General features: G+C 45.1%; 1 protein-coding gene across 1 annotated transcript in view; it reads right to left on the bottom strand.

Annotated features, from left to right (window-relative positions):
- Positions 1-21,247, bottom strand: part of cyp2y3 (cytochrome P450, family 2, subfamily Y, polypeptide 3) — a 198,209-nt gene that overhangs the window by 72,232 nt on the left and 104,730 nt on the right. The window contains exons 6-8 of the mRNA XM_079824431.1: positions 12,841-12,982; positions 2,059-2,246; positions 1,780-1,921 (exon numbers count right to left, since the gene is read on the bottom strand). Coding sequence (XP_079680557.1) covers positions 1,780-1,921; positions 2,059-2,246; positions 12,841-12,982 — 472 coding nt within the window. The remainder of the gene's footprint in view (positions 1-1,779; positions 1,922-2,058; positions 2,247-12,840; positions 12,983-21,247) is intronic.

Below are 21,247 nucleotides of genomic sequence, written 5' to 3'. Positions count from 1 at the left end.
CCGTGCACAGTCGTAAACCTGAAGTTTCACGGCAATCTACAGTGTCACATACTGACGAAAATCCCACTTTTCATGCAGTGATAGGCCTACAAAGGCTCTTTTAGGTCTAAAACAGTTTGGATAGTTGTTAATACAGCGTTCCCACAGCTTGGTTAACTTCAAATTGAAGAACCTTTCAAGGACTTTACTTTTGGCCATATGACAGAGGTCTGATATTCTATTTGTCATATTTCTGTTTTGCATAAAACTGAAGAATATTCGGTACATCCTATACTGTATTCTAAAATGATCTGATATTAACTTTTGCATGGATTTTATTGAAAAGAGCTTAGGCTCATGTAACCAGTCTATTTTTGCAATATTTCACGGTGTGTCTGTGAAACGCTGAGTGGTTTTGTGCGCGCGTGAACATCATGGCAATGTACAACACAAAGTACCTCACGCGGGAAACACTTAATGTAATGCATAAATGCAAGTAACAAATGTAAATCAAGCATAGTCCACGAAGTGTTGGCGAAATAACACATTATTGGACCGGAGAGAATAATATGGAATTTCTTCCAGAAAACTTCTTGCACAAACTAAATTCAAGCACTTTCAAGGACCTGTATGTATGTTTATTTTTTAGTCATGTCATTGTACTCAGCCCTCTCTTTCTGCACAAGGGAAAGATGATCGTGTTGGTTCTTTACTGCTTCAGACATTGTGTTATCTGGGAGGTTTGCACTTCGTTTCAGCTGCTCGTTGCTCGCTGCTCGTGTATCAGCCACCAGGGTTGCCAGGTTTTCACAACAAAACCCGCACAATTGCTACTCAAAACTAGCCCAAAACAAGCCCAATCGCATTTCAGGGGGGCTTCTCTGGTAAAAATCGCATTTCATATGTGTTTTTTTGGCATGGTTGCCTACTAAAATTCACATTCCCGGGGCTAAATATCACATAATTGGGGTCGCTTCAACCCGCGGACAAGAAAAACTGCGGACTTGGCAACACTGAGCCACGCTTCCGTTAGAGGGCGGGACAATAACAAAAGAGAAACGCCTCTGCTGCATGCTAGAATCTCCTAAAAACAAGGCGATTTCAACCTCAAAGTGTATGCTTTTAAATATACCAATACTGCTATCTCACACATGGAGAGGCTTCTTCATGATCTCAACTAACAGATTCGACAAAAAAGCGAAAATCACCCATTTTGAAAAAAAAAAAACGCTTTCAAAATTCTCATTTTGCTCGAAACTTGTGCTGCCGAATTGTGTCCCTGGTTGCCGTAACGGGTCACATATTCATGTAGGCCAGGCATTCTCAACCCTGGTCCTCGAGGGCCACTGTCCTGTAGAGTTTAGGTCCAACCTTGATCAAACTCACCTGCCTGTAGCTTTCTAGTAATTCTGAAAGGCTTAATTAGCTGGTTTAGGTGTGTTTGATTAGGGTTGGAGCTAAACTCTGCACTGCAGGACAGTGGCCCTCGAGGACCAGGGTTGAGAATGCCTACTTTGCCTGTAGGCTACTTTCTCAAAAACGACAAATATTACCCAGAATGCATTGTTTCTACGTTATATTACTGTTTCCATGTAAAATAGTATGTTACTGTCAGAATTTGGCTGCTTTTTTCATTAAACAGAATGCTGTTTTTTGATGTACAAATGCAGAAAGTGTTCTGTGATGGTTATAGGGCTAGGGGATAGAATATACAGTTTGAACAGTTTATAAAATCATCATGTCTTTGATTAACTATGTCTTTATGTCTTTGATTGACATGAGAGACTTTATAGGATTTACCTGCAGAAAAAGGAAAAAAGGCTGGATTCTTTTTAAAGTTGCCATTGGCATCCAGGAAGTGCTCTGGGTTAAAAGTCCAAGGGGTTTCCCACTGTCCCTCATCCCTTAGGACAGAGTGCAGCAAGGGAAGAATTACTGTGTCCTGGGGAAATAAAATCCATTCAACATTAAACAAAATAACCAGATTAAACACAATATTGGGATTTGCATATAATGCATTTTTTTCTAATCTAGTCATTTCCAATGTAAGAGGAGCTGACCATTGTAAGTGTTCATTACCTTTGGTATCACATAACCTCTGAACAAGATGTCATGCGTGGCATAATGGGGAACATTTAGTGGGACAATGTCCAGATAGCGTTGTACTTCATGAATCACAGCATCAGTGAAAGGGAGAGACTTTCTGTCATCCATTGCAGGGATTCTGTTCTGTCCAATAACTTGATCAATCTCCCTCTGGATTTGCTCTAGATCAAATTCACCAAAAATTCATTAAAATTCTTCAATAGAGCTCCGGAGGTCACTCCGGTGACCCACTCTGTTTACAACGCCATTTTGGCAGGCAGGAAAAGCCGGCGCCAGCATGAGTTTCAAGGCAACGGAGTTCACTGCGCACTTTAATTCAAAAGACATAGACTTGTACATAGCAAAACTTAATAGATTGAACATAACAGATCCCTATAATGGCCACGGGGTGCTTTTCTCGTGTATGGATAAAGGAACAGATAGCTTTCCTGTCAGGACACCTGTTGCACCAACTGTGCGCAAGTTACAACTAGCCTAGTTTTGACGTAAATGGGCACCAAATTACAACTTATGCACTACTAAATATTATTGCATTGCCAGACTGAACTGCATCAATACGCTCTTGCTTTACATGACTGTCACATGCCTGTCCTGTCTTGTGTGCACATGTGGGTTTTGTTAGTGGGGCCATGTGCCTCTGTCATTGTTTGATCCCTCCCCCTTGTTATCTGATTAGTGTTTGATTTCCTCCACCTGTTCCCTCCTGATTTCTTCCCCTTTATATAGTTCCCATGTGCTCATAGTCTTTGTGGTTACGTTGTATATGTTATGTTATGTCTACGTCTCACTTCCCGGTATTCCGCTCCCTGACTTTTTGGTTTGTTGTATGTTTCATTTATATTATGTTTTGTATTATATTATGTTTCCCCCCTCGTGGGTGTTTGTTTTGTGTTTCTGTTTATTTCGTTAATTAAAACCTTTTCCCTGCAATTGAGTCCTCACCTCAATTTCCCTCAGCGTAACGTGACAGAACGTAACCACCATGCCGAGGACTCAGCAGAGGAAGATTTCGCCTCACCCCCCAGCCTCCACTATCTCTTGCCCTCACTATGAGAGAATTGTTCATTTTCAGGCCTTGGTGTCTCTCCGTCAACGGGGGGCTGATCTGAGGAGGTTTGCGGGTGATTTCATTGGAGCGGCGGAGGGTTTAAGACTTAATAATGAGGCTCTTATGGACCTTTTTAATCATGCCCTCGATGAGCCTATGGACTGGCTGCTCAGGAGTGCCTATGATGGGGTTACTTTTGAGGCGATGGTGGAGGGTCTCGCTCGCCAGCAGGAGCGAGCTGCCAGGGAGGTGGTACCAGTTCCAGTGGTCCCAGTTCCGGGTGATCCTATTCCGGGGAATCCAGTTCCGGCGGACCGTGTTCCAGCGGACCGTGTGCCGGCGGATCGTGTGCCAGCGGACCGTGGGCCGGCGGACCCGATGACGGCAGACTCGGTGACGGCGGACCCTGTTCCGGTGGTTCCGAAACGGAGGAGGAGAAAGGTTCCCTCTATGCCTGCTCCTGTGGTCCGTGTCCCGGTGGATCCTGTTCCGGTGGTCCATGTTCCGGTGGATCGTGTCCCGGTGGATCGTGTCCCGGTGGTCCCTGTTCCGGTGGTCCCTGTGCCGGTGGTCCCTGTGCCGGTGGTCCCTGTGCCGGTGGTCCCTGTGCCGGTGGTCCCTGTGCCGGTGGTCCCTGCTCCGGTGGCCTCCACTCCAGTGGTCTCAGCTCCGGTGGAACCCCTTCCAGTGGTCCACGCTCCGGTGGTCCCCATTCCGGTGGATCCTGTCCCTGGGGTCCGTAAGCGGAGGAGGAGAGGGAAAGCACGCTCCGTGACTGTTCCGGTGGTCCCTGTGCCGGTGGATCGTGTTCCGGTGGTCCCTGTTCCGGTGGTCCCTGTTCTGGTGGATCGTGTGCCGGTGGTCCCTGTTCCGGTGGTCCCTGTTCTGGTGGTCACCCCTGTGCCGGTGTTCCCTGTGCCGGTGTTCCCTGTGCCGGTGGATCGTGTTCCGGTGGTCCCTGTTCCGGTGGTCCCTGTTCCGGTGAATCGTGTTCCGGTGGTCCCTGTGCCGGTGGTCCCTGTGCTGGTGGATCGGGTTCCGGTGGATCGGGTTCCGGTGGTCCCTGTGCCGGTGATCCCTGTGCCGGTGGTCCCCGTGCCGGTGGTATCAGGGACGGCGGACTCGGCTGTGCCGGAGGTGCCGATCGGGCGCCCTGCTCTTCCCGCGCCGCCCCGGCGCCCTGCTCTTCCCGCGCCGCCCCGGCGCCCTGCTCTTCCCGCGCCGCCCCGGCGCCCTGCTCTTCCCGCGCCGCCCCGGCGCCCTGCTCTTCCCGCGCCGCCCCGGCGCCCTGCTCTCCCCGCGCCGCCCCGGCGCCCTGCTCTTCCCGCGCCGCCCCGGCGTCCTGCTCTTCCTGCGCCGCCTGAACTCTGCTGGCCGCCTGAACTCTGCTGGCCACCCCGGCCGTCCCGGCCGCCTGAACTCTGCTGGCCGCCTGAACTCTGCTGGCCGTCCCGGTCGCCTGAACTCTGCTGGCCACCCTGGCCGTCCCGGCCGCCTGAACTCTGCAGGCCGCCTGAACTTTTTGTGATCCCCGTCTCTCCCTTGTTTTCCCCTTCCTTTTCTGTTTCTCCCTTGTCTGTCCCTCCCGTGCCGCTCTGGTCCGTCCCTCCCGTGCCGCTCTGGTCCGTTCCTCCCGTGCCGCCCTGGTCCGTTCCTCCCGTGCCGCCCTGGTCCGTTCCTCCCGTGCCGCCCTGGTCGGTCCCTCCCGTGCCGCCCTGGTCGGTCCCTCCCGTGCCGCCCTGGTCCGTTCCTCCCGTGCCGCCCTGGTCCGTTCCTCCCGTGCCGCCCTGGTCGGTCCCTCCCGTGCCGCCCTGGTCGGTCCCGCCCTGGTCCGTCCCTCCCCTCCCGTCCCGCCCTGGTCCGTCCCTCCCCTCCCGTCCCGCCCTGGTCCGTCCCTCCCGTCTCGCCCTGGTCCGTCCCTCCCGTCCCGCCCTGGTCAGTCCCTCCCGTCACGCCCTGGTCCGTCGCTCCCGTCCCGCCCTGGTCCGTTCCTCCCGTGCCGCCCTGGTCTGTCCCTCTTCGTCTGTCCCTCCCGTCCCTCCCTGGTCTGTCTTTCTTGCCCCGCCCTCGGCTGATGGAGCGTCTGGTAGCCGCTCCGTAGAGAGGGGGTTATGTCACATGCCTGTCCTGTCTTGTGTGCACATGTGGGTTTTGTTAGTGTGGCCATGTGCCTCTGTCATTGTTTGATCCCTCCCCCTTGTTATCTGATTAGTGTTTGATTTCCTCCACCTGTTCCCTCCTGATTTCTTCCCCTTTATATAGTTCCCATGTGCTCATAGTCTTTGTGGTTACGTTGTATATGTTATGTTATGTCTACGTCTCCCTTCCCGGTATTCCGCTCCCTGACTTTTTGGTTTGTTGTTTGTTTCATTTATATTATGTTTTGTATTATATTATGTTTCCCCCCTCGTGGGTGTTTGTTTTGTGTTTCTGTTTATTTCGTTAATTAAAACCTTTTCCCTGCAATTGAGTCCTCACCTCAATTTCCCTCAGCGTAACGTGACAATGACAGACTTCAATTCTTTACACGTATATGATAATGCTGACATAAAGGGCTACATGCGCTTACATTTTAAGAGACAAAACATGTGAATAGATTAATGTTATATGTTAGCGGTTAACACGAACCCGTCCAAAACAGTGTGCCGTTGTGTGCATCTGTTCCATAGGTCCGTGTTGTGCATGTCAAATAAAATCAGTCATAATCAATAAATGTCATTTCTTTTTTTCTTTTTTTTTCAGTAACTTATTTATTTATTGATCCTTAATTTCGTTTCAAATAGCCTACAGTTTCTGAATGTTATTTATATATAAAAGCACTTACGTTATTCATGATTAAGTATTGTATTTAATGGGAACTTATTTTTATCATTAGTTACGTGAGGCAAAAGTAACTTAGTTTAGAATGAAGAATAAATTGAAATTCATGGCATTTCAACAACTTCCCAGCTGGGAATGTGACGTCAGAAAGACGTTGGACTCATACGTAATTTTTTTTGGTTGAAAATGAAAATTGGGTTGACGTTTAAACCCAACATTTGTTTGACGTCAAGCTCCAATGTCAGACAGACGTTTAATTTTGGTTGGAATAAGTACTGCACTGTAAAAAAAAATAATCGTAAAAAAGGGTAAAATGTGTGGCAGCACATTCAATCTCTAAAGATCTCAGCAGAGGATTAAACAACTCCACAAACAGCATAACCAGCTTCACACATTACTAACCAGACTGACTTTATTTCTGTCAGATGTCTACAGAAGCTCTTATTGAGAATGAACAGAGGTTTAGATGTTGATGTTTTATTGAAAATAACAGTTTCGTTTGACGTCACCATTATGGTGATTAGTGTTTACTTTAGTTGTGTAGTTTGACTTGGCTGCTGTAACTGTGTTTGTTATGGCAAGAAATGCAAGAGAAAATGTGATCAGATTATATTGTCCTACTTGACGATAAAGATGTGATCATCATAGAGTGGTCTTTTTCACTGAGGTCATCCAGAATCTAATCTTTTGATACATGATAATTTTGTATTATTAATGAGAAATTAATAACATTTTAGATAACAACATACCTAAACAAATAGTAGCCTCTGAATATGATCAATGAATCAAACACTATATGATGATCATATCTTTATCATCATCAAATAGCTGACATCATCTGAACACAATTTCTCTTGCAGTTCTTGCCATAACAAACACAGTTACAGCAGCCAAGTTAAACTACACAACTAAAGTAAACACTGATCACCATAATGGTGATGTCAAATGAAACTGTTATTTTCAATAAAACATCAACATCTAAAACTCTGTTCATTCTCAATAAGAGCTTCTGTAGACGTCTGACAGAAATAAAGTCAGTCCGTAACTAATGTTAAAAGGTCAAGAGTCAAACTGCCCAAGTAAAGCAAACAAAAGTTGGATTTAGGCGTCAAACCAATTTCTATTATCAACCAAAATCCAACGTCTTCCTGATGTCACATTGACATACTGAGTTACTATGATAAAATTATTTCCCCTTTGCTTTCCCCCGCCTGTTCTGGCATCCTGGCGCACATCAGCTGTCCATTGTGGCGAGGAGGGCGTGGTTTTGCGGGGTCTGCACGGACGGAGAGAGTGAGGACTGGCCACTTCCCACCGCTCTCTCTGCGCCAATCCCTTGACCCGCTTCCCGCCACTAGGGCGGCGGGAAAGCCTGGGCCGGCCTGTTGGCGTTGTGGGGACCCGGGGCACTTCATCGACCGGTGTCCAGTGATGGAGGTGGGGACACTGGTCCGGGTCCCCGACGCGCCACAGGCTGCCCCCGATCAAGCCGGGTTATACCAGATACCCGTGAGTATTGAGGGGGGTACATATCAGGCTTTGGTGGATTCCGGCTGTAACCAAACCGCAGTTCATCAAAGCCTGATACAATCTGACGCATTGGATAATGGCCGCCTGGTTACGGTAAGGTGTGTGCACGGGGATGAGGTGCAGTACCCATTGGTGCCAGTCACAATACAATTTCGAGGGGAAAAACATAGTGTGGAGGTCGCGGTTAGTCCCCACCTCCGACATCCGCTGATTTTGGGGACGAATTGGCCAGCCTTTGGGGCTTTATTGGGGTATATATGTGCGGATGTCTCTTGGGAGAAAAGAGGGCGGGGGAAGAGCGCGGTCGCGCAGCTTGGAGAAGCTGAGCCGGGACCACCGGGAACTGGGTCAGAGGAACGGAGCGCAATAAACAGGCTAATCCTGTCGGAGCGTGATGATTTTCCTCTGGAACAGTCCCGGGATGAGTCGCTCAAAAACGCCTTTGAACAGGTCCGTTCTATCGACGGCCGGCTTCTTCAACCCGCGCGGCCGCTCTCCTATCCTTATTTTGCCGTGATTAAAGATAGGTTGTATCGAGTAACCCAAGATACTCAGACAAAAAAAGAGACAACCCAACTGTTAGTACCGAAGAGCCGCCGGGAAGTGCTCTTCCAGGCGGCTCATTGTAATCCTATGGCTGGGCATTTGGGTCAAACGGGCACGTTGAATCGTTTAATGGCCCGATTTTTCTGGCCGGGCATTCACGAGAATGTGCGCAGGTGGTGTGCCGCTTGTCGTGAATGCCAGTTGGTAAACCCACCGGCCACTCCAAAAGCGCCATTGCGCCCTCTACCGCTTGTGCAGGTCCCCTTCGAGAGAATTGGTATGGACCTCATTGGGCCATTAGAACGATCCGCACGGGGGCATCGCTTTGCATTAGTGATAGTGGACTATGCAACGCGATACCCCGAAGCAGTAGCTCTCCGCACCATTTCGGCAAAAAGTGTGGCGGATGCGCTGTTTCGTTTAATCTCCCGGGTGGGAATCCCGAAAGAGATTCTCACCGATCAAGGCACGGCGTTTATGTCCCGCACCATAAGCGAGCTGTACGGATTATTGGGCATTAAATCCGTTCGTACCAGCGTTTATCACCCACAAACAGACGGTCTGGTAGAACGATTTAATCGCACGTTAAAAACAATGATTCGTAAGTTCGTTCACGAAGACGCCAAAAATTGGGACAAATGGTTGGAACCCCTGTTGTTCGCTGTGAGGGAGGTCCCCCAAGCCTCCACGGGGTTTTCCTCCTTCGAGCTACTGTATGGACGTCAGCCCCGAGGGGTCCTTGACGTCCTGCGGGAGGTTTGGGAGGAGGGACCGTCAGAAAGTAAAAACGAAATTCAGTATGTCCTGGACCTGAGAGCAAAACTCCACACCTTGGGGCGGCTATCAATGGAGAATTTGCTACAGGCCCAGGACACACAAAGCCGGCTGTACAACAGGGGAACCCGACTGCGAGAATTTACACCGGGAGAGAAGGTACTTGTGTTATTGCCCACGTCCAGTTCAAAGTTACTCGCCAAGTGGCAAGGACCGTTTGAGGTCACACGACGAGTGGGGGATCTCAATTATGAGGTGGTACGAACGGATAGGAACGGAGCACATCAGATTTACCATCTCAATCTCCTAAAAAAATGGAATGAGGCGGAGTCAGTGTTGCTGGCGACCGTAGTCACCAACGAGGATGATCTCGGGCCAGAGGCGAACCTCAAAGGCCGATCAGTCGCGCTGGCCCCGGGGGAAGATCACCTCTCGCCCTCCCAGCTCACTGACGTTGCTAAATTGCAAGCAGATTTTGCGGATGTGTTTTCGTCCCTGCCCGGTCGGACCAATCTCATACAGCACCATATTGAGACCGAGCCGGGCGTGGTAGTTCGCAGCCGGCCATATAGGTTACCGGAGCACAAAAAGAAAGTGGTCCAAACAGAATTAGAGGCGATGCTGGACTTGGGAATAATAGAAGAGTCCCACAGCGATTGGGCGAGCCCGATAGTTTTGGTTCCTAAAACGGACGGCTCTGTGCGATTCTGTGTGGATTATCGCAAGGTGAATTCCGTGTCGAAATTCGACGCTTATCCAATGCCGAGGATTGACGAGTTGCTTGATCGGCTAGGTTCGGCTCGTTTTTATTCGACGCTGGATTTAACAAAAGGATATTGGCAGATCCCCTTAACTCCCTTATCCAAAGAAAAAACTGCTTTCACAACGCCGTTCGGATTACACCAATTCGTCACGCTTCCGTTCGGGTTGTTCGGGGCACCCGCCACCTTTCAGCGACTGATGGACCGAATCCTTCGGCCGCACACTGCATATGCCGCTGCTTACTTGGATGATATAATCATCTATAGTAATGATTGGCAGCGGCATATGCAGCATCTGCGGGCAGTGCTGAACTCGCTGAGAGGGGCGGGGCTGACGGCCAACCCGAAGAAGTGTGCGGTTGGGCGGGTGGAGGTCAAGTATCTGGGCTTCCACTTAGGGCACGGGCAGGTGCGTCCCCAAATTAACAAGACCGCAGCTATTGCAACCTGCCCGCGTCCAAAGACCAAAAAGGAGGTGAGGCAGTTCCTGGGGCTGGCGGGATATTATAGAAGGTTTGTACCTAAATATTCGGACCTCACCAGCCCGCTGACTGACCTCACTAAAAAAGAGGCACCAGATACGGTCTGGGACCACCAGGCCGTGCCAGCAGGCTTTTACCCAAGTTAAGGCTGCTCTGTGTGGCGGGCCGCTCTTGCATTCTCCTGATTTCTCTCTGTCATTTCTGTTGCAGACAGACGCGTCGGACAGGGGGCTGGGTGCGGTCCTGTCTCAGGAGGTGGAGGGTGAGGAGCGGCCGGTGCTGTACGTGAGTCGGAAGCTCTCCAAGAGGGAGACCAAGTACAGCACCATCGAAAAGGAGTGTCTGGCGATTCGATGGGCCGTTCTCACCCTCCGTTATTATCTCCTGGGGCGGGAGTTCACCCTCTGTTCGGACCACGCCCCCTTGCAGTGGCTCCACCGCATGAAGGATACCAACGCCCGGATCACCCGTTGGTATCTTGCTTTACAGCCTTTTAAGTTCAAGGTGGTCCACAGGCCGGGTGCACAGATGGCTGTGGCTGACTTCCTCTCCAGGAGGAGGGGGGGGGGGGGGGGGGGGGGGAGGCTGCAGGCCGGATGGCTCCCCGGCCTGGAGCGGGCGGTGGGGGTATGTGGAGAGGAGGGCGTGGTTTTGCGGGGTCTGCACGGACGGAGAGAGTGAGGAGACGAGCGGTGAGAAAGTAGGTCAAGTGCATAACAATGAACACCTGTGTTTGATTGCAGTGATTGGCACGGAGAGACCGGATAAAGCCGCTCCCAAACAGAGTGAGAGGGAGAGAGAGAGCTGGAAGGACACGGACGTGAGAGACGAGCTGCAGAGAGGAACTGCCGGAAACAAACCGTTGAGAAACCGAGAAGCAAGTTTTTGAGTTAAAGCCGTGCAAGGTGCATGCACGTTTAGTGAACTGAAGTTATATACAAATAAATATTGAGATCCGTGTCCAAACCAGCCGACCCCTTGCCTTCTTCCTCTCACACACACGAACCTTATCACACCCATCATGTTGAAATAGTAAGGTTTAAACAGTCTGGTTTTAAATAATTGATGTTAATTAAATAATGTATGTGGCCCCTTAACATAACATGCTAATATTACGAAGAAAACAGATCCTAGACCAGCAGTTATGGGCAGCTTTTCCTAATAGCAATCAGTAGCAGAAGCAGCAGGCGGGAGTGAGAAAATTACACAGTATTATCAAGACCGTCTCTCTCATGGTGCGTTCACACCAGACGCGAATGAAGCGAATAAATTGCGCTATTGCTGCCTAAAAAAATTTAAATACGGTGAATAAGCTCAATTTGCCGGCTTTAACTAGCTTGTAGTCTATAAGGTGAATTCAGGGTGATTGGGACACTTTTTCCAAGTCTTCTCAATGGCAAAAAGTGTCCAAATCACCCTGAAATCACCCTACATAGCTCAGTAAAGAGCGTTTTTTTTACAATTTACCAGATTGTCTGACCTCCTCACTCACTTTCTTCCAAGCAAGATCCTTTTTATTCCTGTTTCTATAAAGTACGAAGATGTATCGTACAGCTCCGGGTGTCCACATATGATTTGTCCTAATTGTTGTCACTACTAGAGCAAGCTCCTGATTGGTTACCCGCCAAAGTGCAGATTTTTCTACTCACGTGAATCACGCGTCAAACACTCAATGTGCCCTGCTTCATTCGTGCTGCAGAATGTCTATTCGTGTCTTTGCATTGATTTAACCTGTAAATAACTCGCGCGAAACGCTTCATTCGCGTCTGGTGTGAACGCACCATTAGTCTGGAGGGGGGCACAGGGATGTCCATAGGGTCCTTGGCCAAACCCCCTCGACCCCCCTCCCCCTGTGCACTGAACTGACAAGCGAAAGAGCAGCAATTAACAATGTACAATGAAAAGGGATAGTTTGCCCAAAAGTGAAAATTCTGTCATTAATTACTCAACCTCATGTCGTTCCAAACCCGTAAGACATTCGTTCATTTTGTTCATGGGAACACAAATTAAGATATTTTTGATGAAATCGGAGAGCTTTCTGAACCACCCATAGGCAGCAACATCATTGCAACTTTCAAAGTCCAAAAAGGGAGTACAGACATTGTTAAAATAGTCTATGTGACTACAGTGGTTGAACCATAATTTTATGAAGCGACGAGAATACTTTTGGGTGCAAAAATAACGACTTTATTCAACAATTTCTTCTCATCTGTGTCATTCTCTTACGCTGTTGACGTAGTAAATATAGTGCAGCGCATCCAAGTTCTATGTCAGAACGCCGGCTTACCACTGGCCGATGCTGTTCACTTGAGCACCACGACGCATATGTGTGATGCTGACGCAGGAGCTAGCCAATGGTGAGCCAGCGTTCTGCCGTAGAACTCGGAAATTCGGCACTGTTTACACTACGTCAACAGCGTAGGAGACTGGCAAAGAAGATAAATGATTAATTAATAAAGTCATTATTGATCATGTTTTTTGCACACAAAAAGTATTCTTGTCGTTTCATAAAATTAAGGTTAAACCCCTGTAGTCACATGGACTATTTTATTGATGTCTTTACTCCTTTTCTGGGCCTTGAAAGTTGCAATGACGTTGCTGCCTATGGGTGGTTCAGAGAGCTCTCCGATTTCATTAAAAATATCTTAATTTGTGTTCCCATAAACAAAATTAATGAAGGACTTACGGGTTTGGAACGACATGAGGGCGAGTAAATGATGATAGAATTTTCATTTTTTTGGTGAACTAACCCTTTAACAGCAAGGTAGACCCTAGAGAAGTCTTAAGAACATACCCTGTATGTGAGGGTGCTTGATCATCAGCATCAGGGCGTATCTGATTGTTGTGCTGGTGGTCTCTGTACCAGCAACGAACAGATTTATAACAGTCCCCATCATGTTATCCTTGTGGAATTCTGTGTCAGGATTGTGTTTCTCCTGCCGTAGCACACAAAGTAACAGAACAGGAATTATATACTTTTTAAAAGTAAATGCTAAACAATATCCCACATAGCAAGTGATCTTGGCCCGAATGTGGCCTCAAGCTGGCACTGCTGGCCTCCTGTCAGCCAGAGCTGGGCCATGTGTGGCAATGATGGCACAACATGGATCACGGCAAACAACATTATGGCCGATTTTTGGTGGGAGGAGTGTGGCCCAGATCAATCCATTGATCATCTGGTCCAAATCAGGATTGTGACCTTGGGGCCAATTAACTTTAATGCTTACTTACAATTTACTTCATTTGAAATTATAAAGTTTTATCTGTTATAACTTGGCATTGCAAAGATACATTTTCAATACTACATTTTAAAATATTGAACTGATTAAAATGTCTGTGATCCTTTAACCATAATCATGCAATATTTCATTAATTTTGTTTAAATGCTGTCATAAAATACACCACATTTTAATCCTGTGCTCTAATCCAAATCTTTGGGATGTGATACTTTGTGTGAGGAGCTGTTGTAGACCCTAACCCTAACCCTAACCCTAACCCTTCCTCACAACTGATCGTAAAACATGGTCAAATGACGAACAAAAATGTAAAAAGTAAAGTAAAAATAAGCCAAAAACTTTAACAGAAATTTTCCTTAAATGTTTTACAGAAAACATTTATTTTTTAGATATTTCCTGAATTAATTCAAATGACTGGCAGCAACAGAATATTAAACACTAACAGATCTCTCAAGATCTCAGCATCTTATTACACTATTTATTTACTTATTACTTATTACAACCTAGTTTAACTTTAAAGTTCTTATTGAAAGGTTTAGGTGTTGATGTCTTACTGAAAAAATTTGATCAATGTTTTAACATCAGGTTTTGTCTGGTTCCTGTAGCTGTGTTTGTTGCAACGTGAAGAGATCACATAATCAAATGATATAGATGTAATAATTGTGTTCTATATATTTGCTCGTTAGACAATTTAGACACACAGACATTAAGAATCAGCGTATGAATCTCATCAACGGTCACGTACTTCATACCGCAATGCATTCTGGACGCATTATACAAACTCATCCATGGCTCCCAGAATGCATTGCAGCATAGAAAAATGTTGCCATTGTTGATTCCCCTGGCCTTTCTGAATAGGCTGATTCTTGATGTTTGAGTGTGAGTTAGCCTCACCTATGATTTAATCTAAAGCTGTGTTTGAAGTCCGTTGGAGTTCTTGAGTTTCTCTGTCCTTCAGTGACTCTGCTTGTTAACCGCAGGTGTTCATCACAAATTATAAATCATCATTTAATTATCTCATGAACTCCAACACTGATTCAGTGTTACATTTAACACTCTGTAGTGTGCATACTTAGTTTTCATTTAATCTGGGTTAACCCATGTGAGGCCTTCATGGAAACTGAGGACAAAACTGGTTCGGCCCAGTTAGACAGCCCAGGGGCCTCATTTATAAAACTTTGCGTAGGATTTGCGTCAGAAGTGGCGTACGGATGAAACATAGGACATGCGTACGCACAGAAATATTCGGATTTATAAAACCGTGCGCACGCACATCCTACGCAGTTTTCCCTTAATAAATCACAATCAATTCTAAATGTAGCGCAGCTTTTGCGGCTTCATGTCACGCCCATAGTTGCCCATAAATAGTTCGTGAAACGCCCACAAGCTAATATTTATCGATTGCGAAATCATGGCAAATACAGAGAGGAAATCAAAAAAACATAACTTCACTCAATGTGAAGTAGAAATTATCGTTGGCGAGGTGGAAAAGAGGAGAAAAATATTTTTTGGAGGGCACAGTGTGGGCATTAGCCTACTAATGCCAAAAAGGCACTTGAGTGGCAAAAGGTTGCAGACGCCGTAAATGCTGTAGCATCACAACCTCGGACGGTGGCCGAAAAAAAAAAGAAATGATCGGACATCAAAGTCGAGGCAAAAAAGCGTCTAGCGCTCCATCGCCAGAGTGTGTCTGCCACGGATGGGGGAGAGGGGACACCGGAGCTGACCCCTCTTGATGAGAGACTGGCGGCAATTATTGGGGAATCCCTATTAATCCCTATCCCTATTATCTACGTGGAAATGGGAAATAGTTCAGTGCAAATGTAATTTCTTGCCGCTTTCTGAATGGTTGAGACATACGTCATATGTTATTTTATCGAAAATAAAACAAACTAAAGGCATTTGCATGAATACCATGATTCCGTAGCTGATGAAGAAATTTTTACTATGAAAACAACTTTCCCCAGTGGACAATTAATACATCTATCTATCTATTTATCTATATATATCTCCCTAATTATCTATCTATCTGTCTATCTAATTGCATCTATATCTGCTCCGCCAGACGGACACATTGACGAGAGTATCAGTTTTGTACATTATTTCGTTCTGTTTACCATATTATTTATGAGGATGAATTGCATAACATGCCAATATTGTTGCAGAACATATTTCACTTTTTTTTTTTTTTTTGCATTTCTGTTGTAATTTTCGTTTGATTTTGTTTGTTTTACACTGCAGATCGATCAAACGGGTGTTTGTGTAGGCTGTTAATTGTAATACTTGCTTTGTGAAGTCTTCAAGTTATTTATGAGAGAGAGGCAGTATTGCCATTTCTTTTACACAACGGTCTGCAGTTTCACACACTTTCACGTGTTTCTTCCATCTGCTGACGGTGTCGCCATTTCTCATTTCACCCGTTTTTGTGCGTACGCCTGGGTCAGAGCTTGCATGAAGGACCGCGCATTTTCCCGTCAAGTTTGCTTTTTATAAATACCAATTATTGCGTAGAGAGTGGCGTACGCCTTCTTTTGTGCGTACGCAACGTTTATAAATGAGACCCCAGGTCAAAACCATCTGGGGCCTCATTTATAAAACTTTGCGTTGGATTTGCATCAGAAGTGGCGTGCGGATGAAACATAGGACGTGCGTACGCACAGAAATATTCGGATTTATAAAACCGTGCGCACGCACATCCTACGCAGTTTTCCTTTAATAAATCACAATCAATTCTAAATGTAGCGCAGCTTTTCATCTTTGTCATTAGGATATGTACCGAAAACTTTTAAGTTGGCTATTATTAAACCACTTATTAAAAAAACGCAACTTGATCCTACAGATTTAGTCAATTATAGACCAATCTCAAATCTACCCTTTCTGTCAAAAATACTTGAAAAGGCAGTGTCTTCACAATTATGTTCCTTTTTAGAAAGAAATGGTATCTGTGAGGATTTCCAGTCAGGATTTAGACCGTATCATAGCACTGAGACTGCTCTCGTCAGAGTTACAAATGATTTGCTCTTATCATCCGATCGTGGCTGTATCTCTCTATTAGTGTTACTCGATCTTAGCGCTGCATTTGATACTATCGACCACAACATTCTTTTGAATAGACTCGAAAATTATGTAGGTATTAGTGGAATTGCATTATCATGGTTTAAATCATACCTATGCGACCGTTATCAGTTTGTAGTAGTAAATGAAGATATGTCACACCGATCGCAAGTTCAGTATGGAGTACCACAAGGCTCAGTGCTGGGACCGCTGCTCTTCACCCTGTACATGCTACCACTGGGAGATATCATTAGGAAGCATGGCGTTAGTTTTCATTGTTATGCTGACGATACTCAGCTCTATATTTCTTCACGCCCTGAAGAAACTTACCAATTCACAAGATTAACGTAATGCATAGCTGATATAAAACATTGGATGACCGGTAATTTCCAGCAACTCAATTCAGAAAAAACTGAATTTTTAATTATTGGACAAAAAAGCTCCACAAGTAGTAACCTAGAATACAGTCTAACACTTGATGGCTGTTCTGTCAAGTCCTCGTCGTCAGTGAGGAACCTGGGTGTGCTCTTTGATACCAATCTTTCGTTTGAAAGCCACGTTTCTAGCATCTGTAAAACTGCTTTCTACCATCTTAAAAATATATCTAAATTACGGCACATGCTCTCAATGCAAAATGCTGAACAGTTAGTTCATGCGTTCATGACCTCAAGGTTAGATTATTGTAATGCTCTACTGGGTGGTTGCCCTGCTCGCTTTATAAATAAACTCCAGCTGGTCCAAAACGCAGCAGCTCGAGTTCTTACTAGAACCAGGAAGTATGACCATATTAGCCCAGTTCTGTCAACACTGCACTGGCTGCCTATTAAACATCGCATACATTTTAAAATCTTACTTATTACTTACAAAGCACTAAATGGTTTAGCTCCCCAATACTTGAGCGAGCTCTTAACATATTATACTCCATCACGTCTACTGCGGTCTCTAAACTCTGGCCAGTTGATAATACCGAGAATATCCAAATCAACTGCAGGTGGTCGATCCTTTTCCTATTTAGCACCTAAACTCTGGAACAGTCTTCCTAACATTGTTCGGGAAGCAGACACACTCTGTCAGTTTAAATCTAGACTAAAAACACATCTCTTTACTGTGGCATACACATAAAACACTTTTTCAATGAAATGATTGTTAGGCTGCATTAACTAGGTCAGCCGGAATCGGGAACACTTCCCATAACACCTGATGTACTCGTTACATCATCAGAAGAATGGTATCTACGCTAATGATAGTCTCTCTGTTTTATCCCGAGGTTTACTGCAGTCAGCCGGATCTGGGCCGTATCCAGTTCAGATGGTGGACCTGCGCCCAGAGAAGACCAACACAGGACCCCGAAGTGTCTGAGAGACCGTGATTAGACTCCCCCTGCAACTGCCTCATCGACACGGCATCCCAATAAACCCGTCTCCGGCGTGTTGACTCAGATTGTTCGAATATTACAATTAAATTATACTTAAATCAATATGTCATCCTCAATAAACCCGTCTCCAGCGTGTTGTCTCCGATCATTCGAATATTTCACTTTAATAATTATTGAATCAACATCATCCTCAATAAACCCGTCTCCAGCATGTTGCCCCCGGTCCCTCGAATATTCTGATCTATTATGACCTCCGAGCTGTAAAACTGCCAGAATAATAATAATAATACGTTGTTTGTTAATTGGCCAGAGGAGAACTGGCACCCCGACTGAGCCTGGTTTCTCCCAAGGTTTATTTTTCTCCATTAGGTCACCTAATGGGGTTTTGGTTTCCTTGCCACTGTTGCCTCTGGCTTGGCGTGCTCAGTTGGGGACATTAAATTTTTCAACTAAACATCGAAATACATCTAAATAATAAACTAAAATAACCATTTAAACTAAATTACTGATCAAATTATTGATCTAAAGCCCACACTGTCACTGTATGATACTTGAAATTTTTCCAGAATGGCTATACAGCTGAATAAAATTATGCTGCATTATTTTCCTGTTTAACACTGTAGGGCTGCTTTGAAACAATCTACATTGTTAAAAGCGCTATATAAATAAAGTTGACTTGACTTGACTTGACTTCATGTCACGCCCATAGTTGCCCATAAATAGTCCGTGAAACGCCCACAAATTAATATTCATAATTTGCGAAATCATGGCAAACACAGAGAGGAAATAAAAAAAACGTAACTTTACTCAATGTAAAGTAGAAGTTATCGTTGGCGAGGTGGAAAAGAGGAGAACAATTTTGTTTGGAGGGCACAGTGTGGGCATTACTAATGCCAAAAAATCACTTGAGTGGCAAAAGGTTGCAGACGCCGTAAATGCTGTAGCCTCACAACCTCAGACCATGGCCGAAATAAAAAAGAAATCGTCGGACATCAAAGTCGAGGCAAAAAAGCGTCTAGCGCTCCATCGCCAGAGTGTGTCTGCCACGGGTGGGGGAGAGGGGACACCGGAGCTGACCCCTCTTGATGAGAGACTGGCGGCAATTATAATGCTGAATCAAAATGTAAATATTGGTTGAGGCATACGTCATACGTTATTTTATCAAAAATAAAACAAACTAAAGGCATATGCATGAATACCATGATTCCGTAGCTGATGAATACATTTTTACTATGAAAACAACTTTCCCCAGCGGACAATTAATAAATCTATCTATCTATTTATCTATATATCTCCCTAATTAGGGGCCAAGCACCGAAGGTGCGAAGGCACCTATTGAAACCGTTCCCGTTCTTATTATTATTATTCATCTTCTTCTTCTTCTTCTTCTTCTTCTTCTTCTTCCGCCACGAAGTCTATGGCAGCCCATAGAACCGTATGGTAAAAAGTTGTGAAATTTGGCACACTAATAGAGGACAGTCTGAAATGTCACCGTAGCAAATTTGGAGTCTCAAACTCAATCCCTCTAGCGCCACCATCAGTCCAAAATTTGACTCATGTTTATGCTAATAACTTTTGAACCATAAGGGCTAGAAACAAAATTCTTTTTTCCTCTGATTCCTTGGCTCAAGACGATTCGATTGCACCCTATGACGTCATTTTCCGTCATAAAAATTTTCCCGCCATTTTGAATTTTCCGAAAAACCTACTTTTACGAACTCGTCCTAGACGGTTCATCCGATTTGCACGAAAATTGAACCAGATCATCTTCAGACCATGCTGACAAAAAATCTTGCAAATCAAGTTGATTCGTCAAATCATTTGCGATAAACGCGCAAACAAATTTTACGTAGCGGTTGCAAAAACACTCTTAAGGCAATATCTCCGCAACGCTTTATCGTATTCAAACCAAACTTGGTACATGTCATCACAAGCATGACTTGAGGCAACATACAGCGTTTCGGCGCAGCGCCACCTACTGGTCCGGAGATACGAAAAATTGCTATTTTTGCTTATAACTTCTGAACTGTTTGTCCAAAAATCATAAAAGTGGTCTCGTTACATTCAGGACGGCATTCCGAGTCGTCTGATATTCAATTTTACCATATCGGCCATTTTGGCTGTCGGCCATTTTGAATTTTGTCAAAAAATGCTATATTTTAAAAATGCATTAGTATATTGTTACTAAACTCGGTATGTGACTTCCTTGCTATGCCCTGAAGGTACTCAAAAAGTTTTAGGGCAGTGCCACCTTGTGGTCAAAAGATATAACAAACTTGACAAAAATGCTAATAACTTTTGATTAAATTAGCCTAGTATATTGAAACTGGTCATAATAGAGTCATTGGCTCATGCCGATTCAATTGCAACCTATGATGTCATTTTCGGTCATGATAATTTCCCCGCCATTTTTAATTTTCAAAAAAACCTACTTTTACGAACTCGTCCTAGACGGTTTGTCCGATTTGCACGAAAATTGAACCAGATCATCTTCAGACCATGCTGACAAAAAATCTTGCAAATCAAGTTGATTCGTCAAATCATTTGCGATAAACGCGCAAACAAATTTTACGTAGCGGTTGCAAAAACACTCTTAAGGCAATATCTCCGCAACGCTTTATCGTATTCAAACCAAACTTGGTACATGTCATCACAAGCATGACTTGAGGCAACATACAGCGTTTCGGCGCAGCGCCACCTACTGGTCCGGAGATACGAAAAATTGCTATTTTTGCTTATAACTTCTGAACTGTTTGTCCAAAAATCATAAAAGTGGTCTCGTTACATTCAGGACGGCATGCCGAGTCGTCTGATATTCAATTTTACCATATCGGCCATTTTGGCTGTCGGCCATTTTGAATTTTGTCAAAAAATGCTATATTTTAAAAATGCATTAGTATATTGTTACTAAACTCGGTATGTGACTTCCTTGCTATGCCCTGAAGGTACTCAAAAAGTTTTAGGGCAGTGCCACCTTGTGGTCAAAAGATATAACAAACTTGACAAAAATGCTAATAACTTTTGATTAAATTAGCCTAGTATATTGAAACTGGTCATAATAGAGTCATTGGCTCATGCCGATTCAATTGCAACCTATGATGTCATTTTCGGTCATGATAATTTCCCCGCCATTTTTAATTTTCAAAAAAACCTACTTTTACGAACTCGTCCTAGACGGTTTGTCCGATTTGCACGAAAATTGAACCAGATCATCTTCAGACCATGCTGACAAAAAATCGTTTTCGATAAACGCGCACACAAATTTTGCGTAGCGGTTGCAAAAACACTCATAAGCCTATATCTCCACAACGCTTTATCGTATTCAAACCAATCTTGGTATATGTCATCACAAGCATGACCTGAAGCAACATGCAGCGTTTCGGCGCAGCGCCACCTACTGGTCCGGAGATACAAAAAATGGCTATTTTTGCTTATAACTTTTGAACTGTTTGTCCAAAAATCATGTCTTCCGCACCATGCTTTGAAGGTACTCAAAACGTTTTGGGGCAGTGCCACCTTGTGGTCAGAGGTTATAA

The sequence above is a fragment of the Gobio gobio genome, assembly GCF_949357685.1.
Source record: "Gobio gobio genome assembly, chromosome: 8".
NCBI classification, from domain to species: domain Eukaryota; kingdom Metazoa; phylum Chordata; class Actinopteri; order Cypriniformes; family Gobionidae; genus Gobio; species Gobio gobio.
Note: the sequence above shows the minus strand (reverse complement) of the source record. Positions and strands in the feature narration are given on the sequence as shown.